The following is an 18290-nucleotide window of genomic DNA, read 5'->3' as shown; positions in this document are numbered from 1 at the left end:
GTCTTGTTTTGCTTTATTTCTTGACGCGGTACACTCATTTTAGTGTTTTCTCTTGGAAAGGAGAGATGTTTATGGACAGTCTGCGAGGGAGGGAGAGAAGCAGGAATCTGTTGTGAAGAGTAGTCTATTTCAGTGAAGGAAAAGTAAATAAAGATTCTTTGGGAGCAACTGAAAATGCAACACAGAGTTCAGGTCATCTAATTAAACCTGCTCTTCTGTCTTTCTGTCTTTGTCTACTGTAGCTCTTCGTTCTCTCTGGGCTCTGATTATGTTTGCTGTAACTGCAATCATTTGTTAGTGTGATTGAGATTGCGTGACTGATTAACGTATTGTATATGGTCCTGTGAGTTCCTCTCCCATCTATATATTATTGATTCAGCCAGTTCTGGGGCCTTTTGACCATTGCTTACTGCTAACTTTCTCATGGTTGTACACTGAATACAACTGTATTGTGGGTATGATAACAGGAGAGCTGGGCGGACCCTCTGAGTGGACTCCTAAAGCTTTCAGTGCATTTGTAAATAAACACTGGACCGACCTGAGCTTTTAATAACAATTCTAAGGTAATGTAAATTTTAATTGAATTATTTGCTGTAAATCATAATTTCACTATTTGCAGGTTCACGCCAAAACTGTGAAAAGCCACAGCTTACTGTTGATCACAACTTACGTTGTAACTGACAAATGGTATCCATGTTTAGTTATTGTGAAAATGCAGTATATAAAACATGTAGTTTTCAAATTCATGTTTGTTGAGGTTTGTATGTAAGAATTAGCAGCACTGCCCAAGGAGATCCATTCATCCTTAATCTATACCGCTTATTCCTGGTCAGGGTTGTGGGAGGTGCTGGAGTCTATCCCAGTATGCATTGGGCAAGAGGCAGGAATACACCCTATTGCAGGGCCACACACCATTCACTCACGTACTCATACCTAGGCGCAATTTAGACTCTCCAATTAACCTAACCTGCCTGTCTGGACTGTGGGAGGAAACCGGAGTATCTGGAGGAAACTCACACGGACACAGGGAGAACATGTAATCTGCATACAGAAAGGCTCCGGCCGAGATTTTAACCAAGGATCTTGCTGTAAGGCAACAGTGCCACCGTTATTCTATTCAATTGTTATTCTATTTCAATGGTATACAACCCTTTTCTGGAGATCTACCATCCTGTATGTTTTAATTTCAACCCGAATTTGGCACACCTGACTACAAATTAGCGGCTCAACAAGATCTCTGGCTGTTGATTGAGGTGTGGTTTGTTTTGGTTGGAATAAAAACCTACAGGATTGTAGATCTCAAGGAACCAGGTTACCGCTGCTCTATTTCTACAAATAGAACGTGAAAAGTTTACCAAAATCGCACACTTTTTAATTCATCATTTTGGCCTGGGCTACTATTTACACAAACATGTACATGGGGGGATCCAGGGGCATATCAATGAAACATGAAGCAGTACAATACATACTGAGAGAAACGCAGTGAATTTATTAATGCCGTAACTTTCATAAGATGTGCATAGTGTTTGCTTTCCCAATTTTTCCAATATTATATATATTTTTTTGCAAATGTCCGAAAGTTGGATCACAATACTACGCCTAAATGCAATTCACTCTATACGAAAGACTGGTATAGGGCGTAGGTCTTTGTTTACCCAGATAAGAGTACGACAATAACCTGTTCCTGGTTTTTTTTAACCGGGGGGGGGGGGGGGGGGGGGGGCAGGCAAGCACCGTTTTTAATACACAGCTACGGATACGAGACCATTTTCGCTACGTCAGAAGAGTCTACTAATGACAATAATAATTACAATATATTTATTTATCTATATTATACTTTAAAAAGTCTAATCCTATTAAAGTAATACAATAAAATTATATTGTCCCAGAACAGCACTAAATAATGAGCACTTTACCTACCTGCCACGCCCTCACCTGTTCCCTTCTCACATTTTCATTCTGACGAGTGGAACTTAAGTGCAGAACTATAGACCGTTGATTCTTCGCGAATTTAAGGGAGTTTTCAGGTTGACTTGTTTTGCTAACATTCCAGTGTACGTGTAATATCTTCGTCACAGCTGATGGACTGTAGGCAGTCACACTCAAGTACGTCATTGATCGAGTTTCGAACGGGAAATCAACGCTAGGGCTACTTTCGTTTACTGTCGTTTACTGCGAAAGACTCGGTGTGTACAATCCGCAATTTTGCGAGAGCAGTTGTCCAGCCTGAAATTTCACTTTAATTTGATTCGGATATCGCTGAAAGTTGTAAGGTAAGTCACTACACGGTCCACTTTCCGGCACAAATTTATAATAAATATCGACAGTTAACAAACTGGTAACGTTACCTTTAGTTAGCTAGCGTGTTACCTACCTAGTTTTCTTGTGCTTGTATTTAACATTATCTAACCAGCCAAGGAACTAGCATAGCTAGCAGGGGAACAAAGGCGTTCACTGTGGATGAAGTTCCCCCTGGTGTTAAATATGTGAGATTTAGCTAGTTTCGTTAATTTTCACTTTAGTCATTTTAGTTTAACGGAAATATTCCTATAATTTGAGGCGATTGTTTGACGTCCTTTGATGTCGTCAACCAGGGCACCATCTGGCATTTTTAAATCCATTAAAAAATAAGCTCTTTTCAAAGTTGAATTATGTCCGCTTTCCTTAACTGTTTGCTTAGTGTGGATGTTACACATTAGTTATCTTTCGTCTTCTGTTTTCCGATTTGTGGTTGTTTATGGATAAATGTTATTCTTTCTTTAAACTACAACACATAGTTAGCTTGTTGGCTAACATCTCTTGCGCGTTGTATGGAGGTAGCTACCGTTAACCAAGTTAGAACATCTGTGGCTTGCTAACGGGAAGTCCAAACAAGGGATCCGACAAACAGGCCTTCGGAAATATTAGTTAAGGGTTAGCGCTATCTTGAATGGATACTGTTTAGCAGGCTGAGTAACCCAGTTGCGGGCGTGTAAATATTTGCCGTGAACAATTTCGAAAGCTAACCTTAACTAAAGTTGGGCAGTAATTTGTCCAAATGGTAGCCACTTGGAGGGTAGATTTAGAAAGCAAAACGAATTCTGTTAGCTAGTAGTAAGTAGTAGCAGTACCTAAATAGCAGTTTAATTTACTAGTCCAGCAAATTTAAATTAACTTAACGTTGTTATTTTACCCTCACTTGTAATTGGCCTATACATTCTGTTAAATTGATCCCTACTGGCAGGAATAAAGCCTGGATTAGGCTAGCTAAGATTATCGCGGAACAGTTCTACAGTGACAGTAATTCCATAATTTTTTTTCTACTTTAGCAGTCACTTTAGGCCTACCTGTTGATGGGACTAATGCATGCAGTAAGGAGTACGTCACTGTTTTGGCTACTGTTGTTTATATCTCAGGGACGTGTGATTTACAAAGGAGGAAACTGAATTCTGGCAACTGTGATGGCATGTAGCCCCCAATGCAGTGGATGGACCGAGCTGCCCAGACAAATGAAACTCACTGAAAAGTGGAAAACATGTTAACTGTTCCTTGAGGTGCTTTATGCGAGGTATCGTTGTACTCCGAGATTCAGCCTCATTATGAAATTGAGAGAATGGAACTTTTGAAAACGACCCCTTAATAAGATTATAATGGTAACTGGAATTTAGTAAACCAGTCCTTTGATCTTTAAAAACATATTTGTGTAATTGTGTTGTCCAGGACACCCGTTCGTCATGTGTGGTTTACAGCTGGGATTACACAATCATTTGGCATAGGAATGATCCCATATAGTTAATCTTTCTCTTCATATCTTAGCATTTGGGGGCTTTCCTTGTACATTTCCAGTAAGAGCCTGATGAAGTGTACTGTTGTCTCTTGTAGTCTCTCCAGCAAAGCATGAAGCATGTCTAATCAAGTTCCTTCTGGATGTTGTTGCACTGTCAGTTGAAAATCTGCAAACTGACTTTGACATTGAAAGAAAGTAGTAAAATGATTGCATTGGACAGAACCTGAGGTGCATTTTCTACTCTAGGTTAATCTCTGCCTCTTACAATCCTTAGAATGGTAAATACAGGGTTATAGTCAGGTTTATCAATCTCAGTTTACTTCTGCCTCATCATCACTAGCCACATTTAGGTGTAGATAGACTGCTGGTGTTGCCTTGGGGTTTTCCTGAATTCATTCATTTACAATGTGGAAACTAACGTTTGCATGAAAGCTAATGTACCTTGGAAAAGGAAGTAGACACTATGACAAAGCTATTCCTGTTACTATTGCTCCTTGTTGCAGTAGCAGCAGTATTTACTTCCTCTTTCTCCCAGGACAAACACATACTTTTGTTATTATCTTTTTTTGGTAATGCTTTTCACATACCTTTCATTCTTTCAGTACTTATTTATACAGTGTACTTCCAAAAATCATGTTCTCCCTGGCACTGCTCATGTTCAGCTTTCTCTGATTTGGTGTGCTTATTCTGTAATCAGTAAAATAATTGTGTGAAGTTTTAGGTATATGAATCTGGGCCCCTGTAAATGAATCGGGGCCACTGAAAATGAATCTGGGCCCCTGTAAATTGATCTGGGCCCCTGTAAATGAATATGGGCCCCTGTAAATTGATCTGGGCCCCTGTAAATGAATCTGGGCCCCTATAAATGAATATGGACCCCTATAAATGAATCTGGGCCCTTGTAAATTGACCTGGGCCCCTATAAATGAATCTGGGCCCCTGTAAATTGAACTGGGCCCCTGTAAATGAATCTGAGCCCCAGTAAATGCTGCCTGTTTGTACAGAATTTAAAGTGTGAAAGCGGGCTGAACAGAAGTAAATGTTTATGATATGTCAAATTAACACATCAGGACATTTTAATTTGTACATTACTTATAATAAACATATATAGCTCTGCAGCTGCGGAGCAAGGTCATTAATGCTTCATCAAAACTATGCAAAACCAGATGGACAAGCTGTACTTGCTTTTATCTCACTTTGTCTCACTTATTTCACTCCAAGTTTTGATTTGTATTTAAGGTGACCACCACTACAGGTGTACAAGAAACATTATTACCCTCCATTTTCAAGAATAACTCTATATTTGCACAACTGGTTATTAAGTCATGTAAGGGTGGAGTGAGGGGCTGGTGACCTATTGCTGGAATAAGTCTGCGGGCAGGCCAGTCTGTGGTTTCATCACGAGCACAAAGCATCACCTCACACTCCTCAAGCTGACTTGGGATATCTGAAGCTAACGCCTAGCCTGGAAGTAGCCAGCGAGAGGAAGGCCTTGTGAACACTGATCTTTTGCTTTGGACGTCTTATCAAGGGCCGAGAGTGAACGGCGAACTGGAAGCCATTGTTTTCTATTGGAGAACAAAGAACCCTGGGAAGATCTGCGATCGCGCTCAGTGCGTCGGTCACTGGGGACGTTTTAGCGCGTGACACGTTTGATAAAAACTGTGTGAGTTTAGAACTAATCAACCCCATCTTGCTGTAGTGGGCGGGCTCTATTTCCTGGCACCCAGACCTGAAAAAAACACACACGCCACTGTGCTCTCTGGTTTATTCCTGGTCTGCCTTTCATAATGTAGGCTAACTCTTGGTTCTGGGCCCATGGATACTGATGGCTGCCTGCCTGTGAAATGTGATTAGAAATGTACATATCCAGTCACAGTTCCTGCACAATAACAATGCCCAGTAACGATATCCAGCTGTATAAATGGGCAGGTGAAAAGAAATAATGTAAGCTGTGTGTAAGTCCCTCTGCTAATTTCCTAAAATGCAGATGGGACTCCTTGATATGCACTTTGTTGTCAGGATTCTGGGGGAGTTCTCCCAGGGGGTGTGACATGAAATGCACAAGCCAAGCAACCGTCCCGGTGTTGCTACCTGGTGCTGTAGGCTTGTGCAATAAGTGTGCTTGCAATGTTTGGCTTTCGGTGATGAGGAAATGAACAGTTATGAAGACAGGCAATTTGCTGTCTGCTGCATGAAAGCAATGGGGATGGCTGAGAGAATGTAGTTCAGCGGTACAAGACAACAGTTATGGATTTAAGCTGCCTCCCACCATAATCTTCTTAGCTTTTTGTCTTGCGATCATTTAGCTAATATCTCACACCAAAGTGCTGTCTCTGCATTGCTGTTTCTTCTGAACTCAAGTTTATTGTATTCCCATTTACTGGGACAAAGGGAGCATCCTGTTCCTTGATCATTTTGGTTCACTGAATTTTGTCTGTAAAATAAAATCTGTCAGGGAGATGCACAATATGCATAACCAACACTCCAGAGTACCTGGTGGTGTGTGTGCGCACACGTGCGTGTGGGTGTGTGCATGTGCGTGGAGGGGTCCTAATTGTACCAGCATCCTGATTGAGTAAATGTTAAAAACCCAGAAAGTGACCTTCATCTTTAAAGAGTTACATAATGTGATGCTGTACTGAAGTTATTATACATTTCCTTTGATAAGGGTATCTGCAGAAAAAATCAGCAGTGTACTGCAATCTTATGGGGCATAGACCTATGTCAGGTCTTTATTCTCATACGAACCTGTTTAACTCTGGACGTTTGATTGTGGAATTTAATTGTTTAATTTTTTGTGCTAACTGATTGCAGTAGATTCAGTGCCTGTGTGATCCGAGGTATGATGTTTTTGTTTCTGCGCTAGTGGCTTTATGACATAGGGGAGCTGATCTCTCTGTCGGAAGTGTTTGTGTGTGGTTTTGATGTGTGTGGTCAGCGTTTGTTTTGTAAATGTGGTTATGCAGTATGTATTCTGTAGGTCTGGGCCTGTATGCTACAGTGTTACTGGACATATGGGCCCTTATGCGCCTGCATTTTAACTCATATCAGGTTCCCATTTTATGCACAGGAAGCCTGTCATGTGTTTTCCAACAAAAGGGGGAAGCTGAAGACTTTATGGTTGCTTCACGGAAAATGGTGCTTCAACATGTTTAGCTTTACTCTGTGTCAGTTTAATGTCAGGTTATAGGACTACATTTCAAGTATCTGTTTCTATTCGTGTTTAGAGCACAAGCAGCGTGACTTGCATGAGTATGCTGGGGTACCAGAATTTGCCATTGAAACTAGTCAAATGTAAATGGAGTGCACTGTATCCCTCTGGGACAGTTTTACCATGCGTGTGCCTACAATACAGCTAGGATAATATTTGCTTGGTTTCCTGGGATGGGCTCTTTCAGTCATGTGACTTACTGACTGTTCTCTAATTGATTTTATGGGAGTGCTCTACATAGAGCACTCTGTTTTGTTTCCTGTTAAAGCTGCTTTGTCATCCAAGGAATGGTTTTCCACTTCACTTGCTGTAGTAGATTGGTTTCCTCCTCATGTGATGTTGGTTTCCTTCTGCGCCTACGTGTGCCTGACTTCCACCACATCTTTCAGTTTCTTTTGTTTGGCACAGAGAAAAGGGTTAAGATAAAAATTTTAAAAATGTGTGGTCCAATGGTGTGATAAAGGTTGATCCACGATGTGTTTTGTAACAGTCACAAGAGTGTGTGGGAGGAGTGCTTGTGTGAGTCATGATGTGTGTGCGCCAGTGGAGGGCTCTCCATTTATGGAAGGCGTATGCATGAGTGTGTCAGTAAGTGCAGGGGAGTTCATTTTCAGGGATGTACTGTATGGATGGCTTGATTCTGGCCTGCTTATTTGGGCTAAAGGAAGAGGCTGGTGGTATCGGTGTGAGGAAGGACGATGCCCCTCCTCTTATCCACTCATTTGGTTTGTTTGTCTTTATTGTGGAGTGTTTTTGTAGGGTGCACTTATTTCGTTCGTCGCTCAGGGTTACAGAGGAGCGGGTTGTCTGAAATCGGGGAAGTCTCTTCATTAGGAACTCAGTCCACTCTTCCAACCAGACCCCCCCCCCCCCTCCGTTTTTTAACATTCTTTGCACTCTTTCTCTCCCCTTTTCCTCCCCCTTTCTGTTCTTCTCAATAACACATTGTGATGCTGTGAACGTGTGTGCAGAAGAGGATCATGGGGGATTAGTGGTGAAACACTTAATTAAAGTTTGAATCTCATTATGGGCTTATGGCCCTGGAGTTCCATGCCTCCTGTCACTGTGGCTGGACTCCTATGTCTCTGAGGTTGTGTTAGCGCTGGAACGGTCTGTGTTAGCGCTGTAGGGAACGGGCTGTGTTAGCGCTGTAGGGAACGGGCTGTGTTAGCGCTGTAGGGAACGGGCTGTGTTAGCGCTGTAGGGAACGGGCTGTGTTAGCGCTGTAGGGAACGGTCTGTGTTAGCGCTGTAGGGAACGGGCTGTGTTAGCGCTGTAGGGAACAGGCTGTGTTAGCGCTGTAGGGAACGGGCTGTGTTAGCGCTGTAGGGAACGGTCTGTGTTAGCGCTGTAGGGAACGGTCTGTGTTAGCGCTGTAGGGAACGGGCTGTGTTAGCGCTGTAGGGAACGGGCTGTGTTAGCGCTGTAGGGAACGGTCTGTGTTAGCGCTGTAGGGAACGGGCTGTGTTAGCGCTGTAGGGAACGGGCTGTGTTAGCGCTGGAACGGTCTGTGTTAGCGCTGTAGGGAACGGGCTGTGTTAGCGCTGTAGGGAACGGGCTGTGTTAGCGCTGTAGGGAACGGGCTGTGTTAGCGCTGTAGGGAACGGGCTGTGTTAGCGCTGTAGGGAACGGGCTGTGTTAGCGCTGTAGGGAACGGGCTGTGTTAGCGCTGTAGGGAACGGGCTGTGTTAGCGGCGCCGGGAACGGTCTTTGTTAGCGCTGTAGGGAACGGTCTTTGTTAGCGCTGTAGGGAACGGGCTGTGTTAGCACTGTAGGGAACGGTCTGTGTTAGCGCTGTAGGGAACGGTCTGTGTTAGCGCTGTAGGGAACGGTCTGTGTTAGCGCTGTAGGGAACGGTCTGTATTAGCGCTGTAGGGAACGGGCTGTGTTAGCGCTGTAGGGAACAGGCTGTGTTAGCGCTGTAGGGAACGGGCTGTGTTAGCGCTGTAGGGAACGGGCTGTGTTAGCGCTGTAGGGAACGGGCTGTGTTAGCGGCGTAGGGAACGGTCCGTGTTAGTAGCGTAGGGAACGGTCTGCATTAGCGGCATAGGGAAAGGTGTGCGTTAGCGGCGCAGGGAACGGTCTGCATTAACGGCGTAGGGAAAGGTGTGCGTTAGCGGCGCAGGGAACGGTCTACGTTAATGCCTGTTGATCAGATCTCAAACAGCCTTCTCGTGATCTTAGTAGTTCCCCTAACCCTTTGGAATGTGAGTTCTGGCCTAGTTCTCCATTTCATTTGCGCTTTCGGTTATGAAACACTGGAGTTATTCAGATTCTCTCTTATTTTTCTACAGGATGTCACTCTATCCATCCCTGGAGGACCTCAAGGTGGACAAGGTTCTGAAGGTAAGGAGACTGAATCCTCACAGTTTAAAACATACATTTATTTTTATTTAAATAATGCTTCTGGGAAGTTTTGCCCAGATTATAAGTCTTGGAAGTAAAATGGATTTATGGATTTATTAATCGATTGCCTGTAACCACTGAAAATGTGGATCTAATATGTTTGCGCAAGGTCACGGATTGTGAATTTTCTGAAAATGTGAGTGAGTGATGCGTCGCATTTTAAAATCTCCCTCTCTCCCCCGCCAGGCCCAATCTCAGTTTGTTCAGGGCACCTCCTCCACCCCGGCCATCGCGGAAGAGGCCTACCAGCCCCAGGATGGCGGGCCGGGTCCGGCAGTGTCAGGTGAGCCGCGGGCTGCTGAAGGGCGCTCTCCCGCTGTCCGCCGCTTCTGCAGACCTCCATCAGGGGCCGTCCCGTATAGAGAGCAGAGCTCTCTTTCTGCTGAAAATACCTCGCGGGCTGCGGGGAGGTGGAGAGTGGTGGGATGGTGAAAGGAGGTTGAAAGCAAGAGATGGCGCTTATTTTGGTCCTCAGCTGTCCCTGGCATTGTTGCGTGGGGAGGGGGAGGGGGTGGGGGTGGGGGGCTGCAGAATTGAAACGGCCCAAGCGAATATGGGTCCCCTTTTGTCGTTCTCCTCTGCGGTGTGTCCCAGCCTTTGAGAAGGTCGCAAAGTGGGTGAAAGACGCGGAAACTAAAGGAAGTGAGTGAGAGCGAGAGATGAAAAAAGCAGCTGGAGACAAAAATAGACTGAGATGAAAGAGAAAGAAAGAGAGTGGGAGGAAAGGGGAAGACTGAGCCATGCCTTCTCTGCTCTCTGTCACTCTCCCCCGTTCCCTCGCACGGGGTGGGCCGCACCGAGCCCCCAGCCTTTTGTTTTCTTTCAGTGGGACTAGCTCAGCGCTGCCATGGAGACTGTCCTGGAAGCGGCGGGTGGGGGTTGGGGGGGGGCGGTTTGTGTTTTTGCTGGAACTGTTCCTTCTGCCCCAGGGCCGTGAGGGACAGGCAGGAAAGGAGGAGAAGGAAACGGTCTGACATCATTGCTGGTTGGCAGCCCGGCCCTCTCCCCATCCCCCATCCCTTTCATCCTCACTCTGACCTCCTTTCTCTGGATCCAGCTCTCCAGACGCCATGGCCTGCAGTTATTTTCTGCCATATTAACTAGAGAGCATGCGTCCACCGCCCATTAGAGTCGTCGTAGTAGCCCTGCAGGATAGCCGTTTCCTGGGTGTTCTCAAAGTTTCATCTGAAACCTGTCAAGATTTTTATGATTATCCTGTTCACACGCCTATAGAGGGACTAACAGTCAAACAGGAATGATCACACTGCTCTTGCTCCAGAGCTAATAATAGTTATTGGCAGAGCTGAGTATGAGCAAATGAATCAAATGCTAAATGTCAGGAACAAACCACTTCCTGCTTCTGCAGCTCTTGCTGCTGATGTTATTCAAGACAAGGAGTGGTCCCTCAAAGTCTCCTTTTCCCGGCGCCATGTTGGATCAGTGCTATGTGCAGCACACAGGCTGGGCTTGTTCTGGTGCTGCCCAGTGGCTCGTTTACCAGCTGGTGCTGTTTAATCCCACGGCCTGGCTGGAAAGCGCCCGAGCGTCTAACATTAGCCAAAATCTGAGATTAGCTGCTGCTCTTGGTGGCAGGGCTGGAAGACAGCACTGGACTTGTGTATGGTTTATGTGCGAGCGCTGCTTTTTGGATGTTACACAATCAAATAAAATAAAATTACATTTTATTTGTATAGCACTTTTTACAGAGAGCTGTCACAAGGACGCTTTACAGAGTAGCAAGGCAAGAGACAGAGCACCAGGCCTGAACCCCCAAATAGCAGGTACATAAGGTAAAAAACTCCCAGTGGTGAGAAAGAACGCCCCAATGGGAAGAAATATCAAGAGGAACCCGGATATAGAGGGGGAGCCTATACTCCACTGGCCAGCCTGGTGTAAAGTAGTAGATGGCAAATAAAATGGGTTGAACAGGTTACAGCTGAGGTGAAAGCTACAGTGGATCTCTTCTCTCTGTGTCGATTTGTCATCAGTGTGTATTAAAACAGCAGTTGTGGCGTATGTGAGTGCATTTAGGGGCTATGTAGGTGGTGTTAAAATACAGGATGTTCTGGGAGAGAAGAGATGTAAATGTAACAGAGGCTGTTTTGTGCGTCTGTGTGAGAGCCCCTGTGCATTTTGGCATTCAGTCTTTCTCGGTGTATGATTTGTGCGCCCGTGGGTGTGCTGGATGTGTCCTGGGCTCTGTTTCCTCGCCATAGGCGTGTTTTCGTAAGCGCGTTTATAAGTGATGAGTTTGTGCTGTGTGCGGCGGTTCAGCTGCTCTGTCACTCTTCTCTCTGCTCTCAGCACAGCGTGTTCTGTGCACTGTGGCCTGGCACACACCCACATCTCCCACCCACCACCCACAGCAGGGGCTCAGAGTATATCAGTCAAATGGGAGAAGTGACTAATGCCTGGAAATCATTACTGTGAAGTTCAGGAGGGGGCAAGTTGTGCTAACCATTTTCACGTTATTCTTTTTTTAAATATATATATATATATATATTTTTTTTTGGGCCTTTCAGCTTTATTGGACAGGACAGTGTAGAGAGACGGGAAGAGAGAGGGAGAGACGTGCGACAAAGGTCGCGCGGTCGGACTCGAACCGCCGACGCTGCGGCTCGTAATGAGCATGTGGACAGTGCTCTGCAGAGACACCCCCATTCTCAGGTTATTCTGAAACCCCACTGCCCCCTCCCCCTTTGTAGCTGGAGAATAACACTGAGATGGTAAACCTCGGGGAAAGTTTCAGTGATTTCCCTTCATTTCCCCCTGCTCCATACCCCTGCCTTGGGATATTGCTGTGGATATTGCAGGCTGTTTCTTCTATTTTTGGGATATGACCACAGAGCCGGTTCTAGGCGTAGACTAGAAGGGCAGTCGACTAGTGTGCCACCTATGGAGGGGATGCCAAATTGCATCCATGTTGGTTGGTAGATCCCCCACCCCACCCTCACCATCCTGGTCTGCAATCGCTCCCTCTGTTTCATATTGGCTAGTGCACTTAACACTAGCAATCATTCAGTGACACTCATGAGTTCAATAGTGAACGTCTTTTTCCATATCAGCATCTTTTTGACAGTGGTGCTATACTTTTATTTGAGTTGGCAGTTAACGGTTTGTCTCTAAAGCTGTACAGGCCTCTGACTGGCTCTCTGTGACTTGTCCCCAGGTCTCTACCCGAACCTCCAGGATCTGGGAGACTACATGGGCCTGAGCCTCAACAGTGAGGAGGTGCAGAGGAATCTGGCTCTCGTGCCTGTTTCAGATAGTGTAAGTGTTTATGTGTGTGTGTGCGTGTGCGTGCGCGTGCGCGTGCGTGTGCATGCATGCGTGTGTGTGTGTGCTGTGCATCTGTTTCTGTGCCTGTTTGTAGACTTGTCTTTGTGTGTGTATGGCTGTGAGCATGTGTATGTCTGTATGTAATATTGGCTATGTTGAAACAGTGATGGCATAGCAGTGTATGCTGGTGAGAGTTAGTGGGGACTACTGGTGGGGGATGAGCTGGGAGGAGGGGTTTATGTAAGATGCCCACTGCTTAATCTGTCTGACATTCACATCGCTGCTCAGCATGTCCCTGTTAACCTCTTCCAATAAAGCATCCCAGTGACATTCAGTGGCTTTGAATGAAGGAAGAGTTCCACAATCCCTGCTGGGGAAATGGAGAAAAGCCAAAAATGAGAAATTAAAGTGACTATTGGTTAAATTTTTTTCAATTTATACCTTTTGGATGACAAAATAAGTGACGGTTAGCAAAGTTAACTAACGGATTGTGTTATTACTAAAGCCTACTGCCTCTCGTATGTATTTAGGTGGCTCAGCCATGCTGAATGCTGCACTGATGGCTGGTATGGGAGCAGTGTGTAGGATAATGTGGAGGGTGGATTCTCCAGCCTAATCCTGACTGTGGGCCTGTAGAGATGCGGAGAGGCGGCGGGGACGTGTGTGGTGCGGCAGATGGAATGAATCACGGGCTGTGGGTGGAATTCTCAGTGTCTTCGGCGTGTAGCCGTGGCTCTGGGTGCTTGTTCACCTTCCCCAACTGGGTACACAAGATCAGCTCACCCCCTCCCCCGCACTCACTCTTGTGTGACCTCCCTGCCGTGTACAGCAGGTGTCGGTGTCCTCCAGCCTGGGGGGCATGGTGCGGCCGGTGACGGGGGCCGACGTGGGGTTACGGAGGGCCGAGATCCGGCCGGGCGTCCGCGAGGTCATCCTGTGCAAGGACCAGGACGGGAAGGTCGGGCTGAGGCTGCGGGCCATCGACAACGTGAGTGTGCCGCCGGGGCGTCGCCGGGGGGCTGCCGGGCCGTCCGCGGGCCACACGCGTAGCCGCGCGTGCTAACGGCGCGTTTCCTGTCCCGCTCACGCAGGGCGTGTTCATCCAGCTGGTCCAGGCCAACTCGCCCGCGGCGCTGGGCGGCCTGCGCTTCGGGGACCAGGTCCTGCAGATCAACGGGCACAACTGCGCCGGCTGGAGCCTGGACAAGGCCCACAAGGCCCTGAAGGCCGCCGCCGAGCAGCGCATCGAGCTCGTCGTCAGGGACCGGTGAGGAAGCGGGGCCGCACGCGTAAAGCTCAACACTGCACACCATCATTACAGCCAAACAGTCCCTTTATCAGGGCCAGTGCTTAGGCACAGACTGGCTCCGTTTTTTATCAGTAGCAGGTGTACTGCAAACGAGGTGTCAACATTATCCAAGACTTTTCTATCTTAGGCTCCTGGGCTAGAATCTCAGGTATAATATTACCATCCAGGTGCAAGGTGATTTATATGATTTTCTTTATAGGGCTTGCACAGAAATAGTTAGAACCTTCTAGAAAACATTGGTATAACCCTGTAAATATTGTGTGTTTTTGGTACCTGATGTGTTGATAGATGGGTATAATGGATAGAATGATCGATTTGAATTTGGATTGAATTTGACAGTGCATGAAAGTATTTGTAAGCTTTGTTCAGACCCTTGTTTTTCACTTCTGGAGGGCAGAAAGAAAGGAATGGCCTTTACATAATGTCCATTGAATGCTTAACAGGGGAAGGGCATCTCTTAAGCAAATGGATATTGTGGCAGACAGCCCATGCACTGAAATAAGTTTACCTTTTTAAGTAAGGCACAATAAAAATAATATCCATATGCATCCATAATTGTGCCATCTGCAAATGTAAGCCTGTTGGAAAGGGCATTTCTTGGAAATGAAATTCGTGTGTAGATGTGGAAATGGGAGGTGCTTTTTCCCTTTATGGAAGCTGTGGATTTGATGTGGTTTGCAGTCTTTTTGTCTGTCTCTGGTGCCTCCTGCTGGCCAGCTGCCTGTACAACAGTCTGCACAAATCTCCACACCACAGGGCTCTTAGAGATTAATTCAGCCTTGCGTCTCTGAAAAGGAGCGTTTGACTGTTTATGCCAGAATGGGACCAGAACCACTCATGTCAATGAGTGACATGCCTTTCAGCCCTTCTTCCTTTAACGTTGCATTGCTGACAGCAGGCACGGGTTGCCGTGGTTACCAAGGAGCTACCGGTTTTGGCACCGGGATTCAGTTGCTCTTTTCATTGCAATGTGTGATGGACAGCTAGCTACTCTTTAAAAAGGTTGGGATTTAATGGTCTTTTAAGGTGATTATACATACATATGCATAAATATAAGATTTGGTTGTGTTAAGGAAACGAAATGTAAAGTGACTCTGGAGCCAGTTAGCCCATGAGCCTTTTGTTGTGGACCTTAGAGTGGTTTGGTCTTTAGTACGCTGGGCTCTGTAAAGGATGGGCAGGTGATCAGCCCCGGTGTGTCCTCTACAGGCCGTTCCAGCGCACCATCACCATGCACAAGGACAGCTCTGGCCACGTGGGATTCGTCTTCAAGTCGGGCCGCATCTCGTCCCTGGTGAAGGACAGCTCCGCCGCGCGCAACGGCCTGCTGACCGACCACAACATCTGCGAGATCAACGGGCAGAACGTCATCGGGCTCAAGGTGAGAGCGCCGCGTCCCCGCTTGGGTGACGGGGTTAAACCTGCCCTCATACTGCTGAAGAGACGTGGCACATATAAAGAACAGTAATAATGTCTGAATGAAACTCTGTTTACAGGCCTCTTAGTCTGTAAACCTCAGGGCTCATTTATAACATAATTATAAATGATCTTGGGGGTTTACACGCTCAGAAAGCATATGAAATACATTTTTGAAAGCATGGCGACATATCGGAGCTAATGGAAGCAAAGAGAATTCTGTGTACGCTTTGGCCCTTTGCAAACTGGTAAGGCATTCTAAAGATTATTAACCTAGTCTAATGGAGTGGTCTAATTGTGACTGCTGGTTTTGTGTTCACAGGACTCCCAGATTAAGGACCTCCTGACCACCTCCCCAAATACCATGACCATTACCATCATGCCCAAGTTCATCTATGAGCACATGGTGAAGAGGTGAGTTGGGGAGTTTGGGAGGACTGCAAGGGGGCAGGTTATAAAGAGTAATCATCTGTGTAAATTTTGACTGGAGTAAAACGAGTTTAATTTGCTGTCACCAGCTTCAAGGGTATCCTGTAGAGTACTTTGAGTTTGGGCTCCAAAATGATGCAGGGGCACTGCAGATTTTAGAATTGGCTGCAATTTGAAAAATACATTTAAATGGTACATGGCGAGCGAAGGGTACAGTTTGTTAGATTATTAATTTTTAGTCATTTTAAGGACATCACAGAATTTGATTAGAGAAAAATTTAAACCCAGGGATTTAACCCATGTATAACTGACCAAATATTGAACTCATATTTACCCCTGTATTGAATTTAGTTGAAACTTCAATCCTCAACATGTTAGTGCTTTGTGGTATACTGATTTGGAATTTATATTAATAAAAAATATCTTATGATTTGGTCAAGCTAACCGCAAAGCCAGTGGCGATACCCAAGTACATAGTATGCAGAACAACTTTAGATGCCCTGGCAAGCAGGTTACATTTGCAAAAGCCAAGACCAATAGGCAATACTAATATTGAATGATGCTTCATACAGGCCAAAGGTCAATTGCATGCTCTGGACACCTAAGCATTGTCCAATCAAGGCATAGCAGCCTGACTTTGATCTCAGTATAGCATTGTTGTTTTTGTGTCCAGCCATTTTGTGATCTCTTCTGAACTGTCCCGTGTTCTAGAATGTCCAGTGGTCTCCTGAGGTCAGCGATGGACCACTCTGTGCCTGAGGTGTGAGAATGTGAGCAGAACCATCCTCTCTGGCCATTCCCAATGGGTTTATATTTCACTGGGGATCTCTCCCTGTACTGAAACACTTCCTTTAGCACAATCATCACCATCGTCATCATAACACAAGTTGCCTCTTTTTATCGTAGTACACAAGTTCTTGTGCTTATTCTTGTGCTTGTTGATTATTCTTTGTCATTTTTTATATAATCGACCATTATAGCCAAGTATACTATTATGTCTTTTTTATTTGACAGTGCACCTTTTTTATTTCATGTGACCCATCCTTACTTGGCCAGAGTTTAGAGCTTTGGCATTCATCGTTCCATCAATTTGCGGGACCAGTGCTGTAAAACTGAATAACCAACAGGGTAACTGTAACGTAATACTTGTTCAAGATCTGATTGACAGTTCCTGGGGTAAAGCTAAGTGTCCTTGAGTCCTTCTTTGTAAGTGCATTATCTGTCAAGTGTCCCTTTGATGACAGGTCAAGCTGAGCTTTCTTTTCATTAAAGGGTACTAGGTGGAGTTATAAGCTTTCTCTTTGGAAAGTCGTATGCAGAACTACACAAAGCATGTCACATACATGGTTCCTATGAATCTGACTGTGTCCCATAAAACAACTTTTCCCCAGGTAATTGTTTTTTGCAAATAGCCAAAGGTGGACTCTAAGGTTGGAACACATTCAGATGTACGGGACAAGATAGAAATAAATAATTTTGCCATAGTGGGTCCCAGAAAACTGTATTCTAATTGGTAGCATATTTTTGTTTTAAAGTGCGTTTTAGGTATAAATTCTTTGACAGCTATTGCAGTCATCAAGTAAAATTTTAGAGCTTACAAAAAATGTGGATATAACATCAAAATAATTATAAGAATAAAAAATCCTTCTGGTTAAAATCAGTTTTTTGTCTTTATTTTGTTCTATGAAGAAAACAGATGACTATTTGGGTTTGGGTTTGTAGGGGAAATGGCTCCATCAGCAAGCACGTTTAAGGTCAGCATTGGCTGGCAGTGGCTGACAGTGGCTGGACAACAGCATATTTTTGATCATGCATAGCAATTCCCAAACCTCAGCACCCGACCAAGTTTTGACAGCAGACCTGAAAATCAGTTCGGAATATGTAAAATACTTTCTTTGCACTGAAAGCACAGGTCAGTAATTGAATTTTAAATGTAAAACATTTTCCTTACCTAAAATCACCCACATTAATAAATTAATACAGGTGAATAAGAAGGTGAAGGATTATAAAATATGGTAGGGTCAGCTGGACAAGTTGAAATATTTTTATTAATTTGAAATGTCATACAGATGCACTTTGGATGTTTCCTAATACCTGATACTTTTCATAGAGCAGGCAGTGTTCTTGGGCAAAGATTTTATGATGGGTACGGTTTATGATGGGTAAAGAATACAGCAATTCATACGACCACCGTGTCAATTCCAGTTGGGAAAGACTCCAAGGATATAAGTACAATGGATGATTTAATAAAGGATAGAATGAGTCAAGTAATTTCTCCATGCTTTAATATGTAGGCTTCTGGTTCTGTTTTACAGTATGGTGTAGTGAAAACAGCGAGTGATGCCAGTACATAACAATGTCATTTAAGTCTTTTTCACATTTGAGTGCTTTATCAATATTCACACTGGTTGCTCTCTTCCTCTCTTCCCTCCTTAAAACAGGAGGGGTGTACTGGGTAAATATATCCCATG

General features: G+C 45.0%; 1 protein-coding gene across 3 annotated transcripts; it reads left to right on the top strand.

Moving 5' to 3' along the window:
* Positions 1-1971: 1971 nt before the first annotated feature.
* Positions 1972-17479, top strand: sdcbp2 (syndecan binding protein (syntenin) 2). Of its 3 annotated transcripts, none has more exons than XM_035381742.1 (9): positions 1972-2273; positions 9275-9326; positions 9573-9669; positions 12556-12656; positions 13495-13653; positions 13757-13932; positions 15184-15355; positions 15713-15804; positions 16531-17479. In XM_035381742.1, the coding sequence occupies exons 2-9, from the start codon at positions 9276-9278 to the stop codon at positions 16583-16585; spliced, it is 903 nt and encodes a 300-aa protein (XP_035237633.1). In that variant the 5' UTR covers positions 1972-2273; position 9275; the 3' UTR covers positions 16586-17479. The 3 variants fall into 3 exon arrangements, with proteins under 3 accessions (XP_035237633.1, XP_035237634.1, XP_035237630.1); XM_035381743.1 differs by lacking the exon at positions 1972-2273 and adding an exon at positions 8711-9187 and having other exon boundaries at positions 13498-13653; XM_035381739.1 differs by lacking the exon at positions 1972-2273 and adding an exon at positions 8714-9187.
* Positions 17480-18290: the final 811 nt, after the last annotated feature.

This window comes from Anguilla anguilla, chromosome 11 (assembly GCF_013347855.1).
Source record: "Anguilla anguilla isolate fAngAng1 chromosome 11, fAngAng1.pri, whole genome shotgun sequence".
Classification (NCBI taxonomy): Eukaryota; Metazoa; Chordata; class Actinopteri; order Anguilliformes; family Anguillidae; genus Anguilla; species Anguilla anguilla.
The sequence above is the reverse complement of the archived record's forward strand: the minus strand, read 5'-3'. Positions and strand labels throughout refer to the sequence as shown.

Excerpts from the sequence above, each read along its gene's own strand:
- sdcbp2 (XM_035381739.1), top strand. Across the intron at positions 9,670-12,555 it reads GCCGGGTCCGGCAGTGTCAG|GTCTCTACCCGAACCTCCAG; the intron begins GTGAGCCGCGGG and ends ACTTGTCCCCAG. Across the intron at positions 15,805-16,530 it reads TATGAGCACATGGTGAAGAG|AATGTCCAGTGGTCTCCTGA; the intron begins GTGAGTTGGGGA and ends CCCGTGTTCTAG.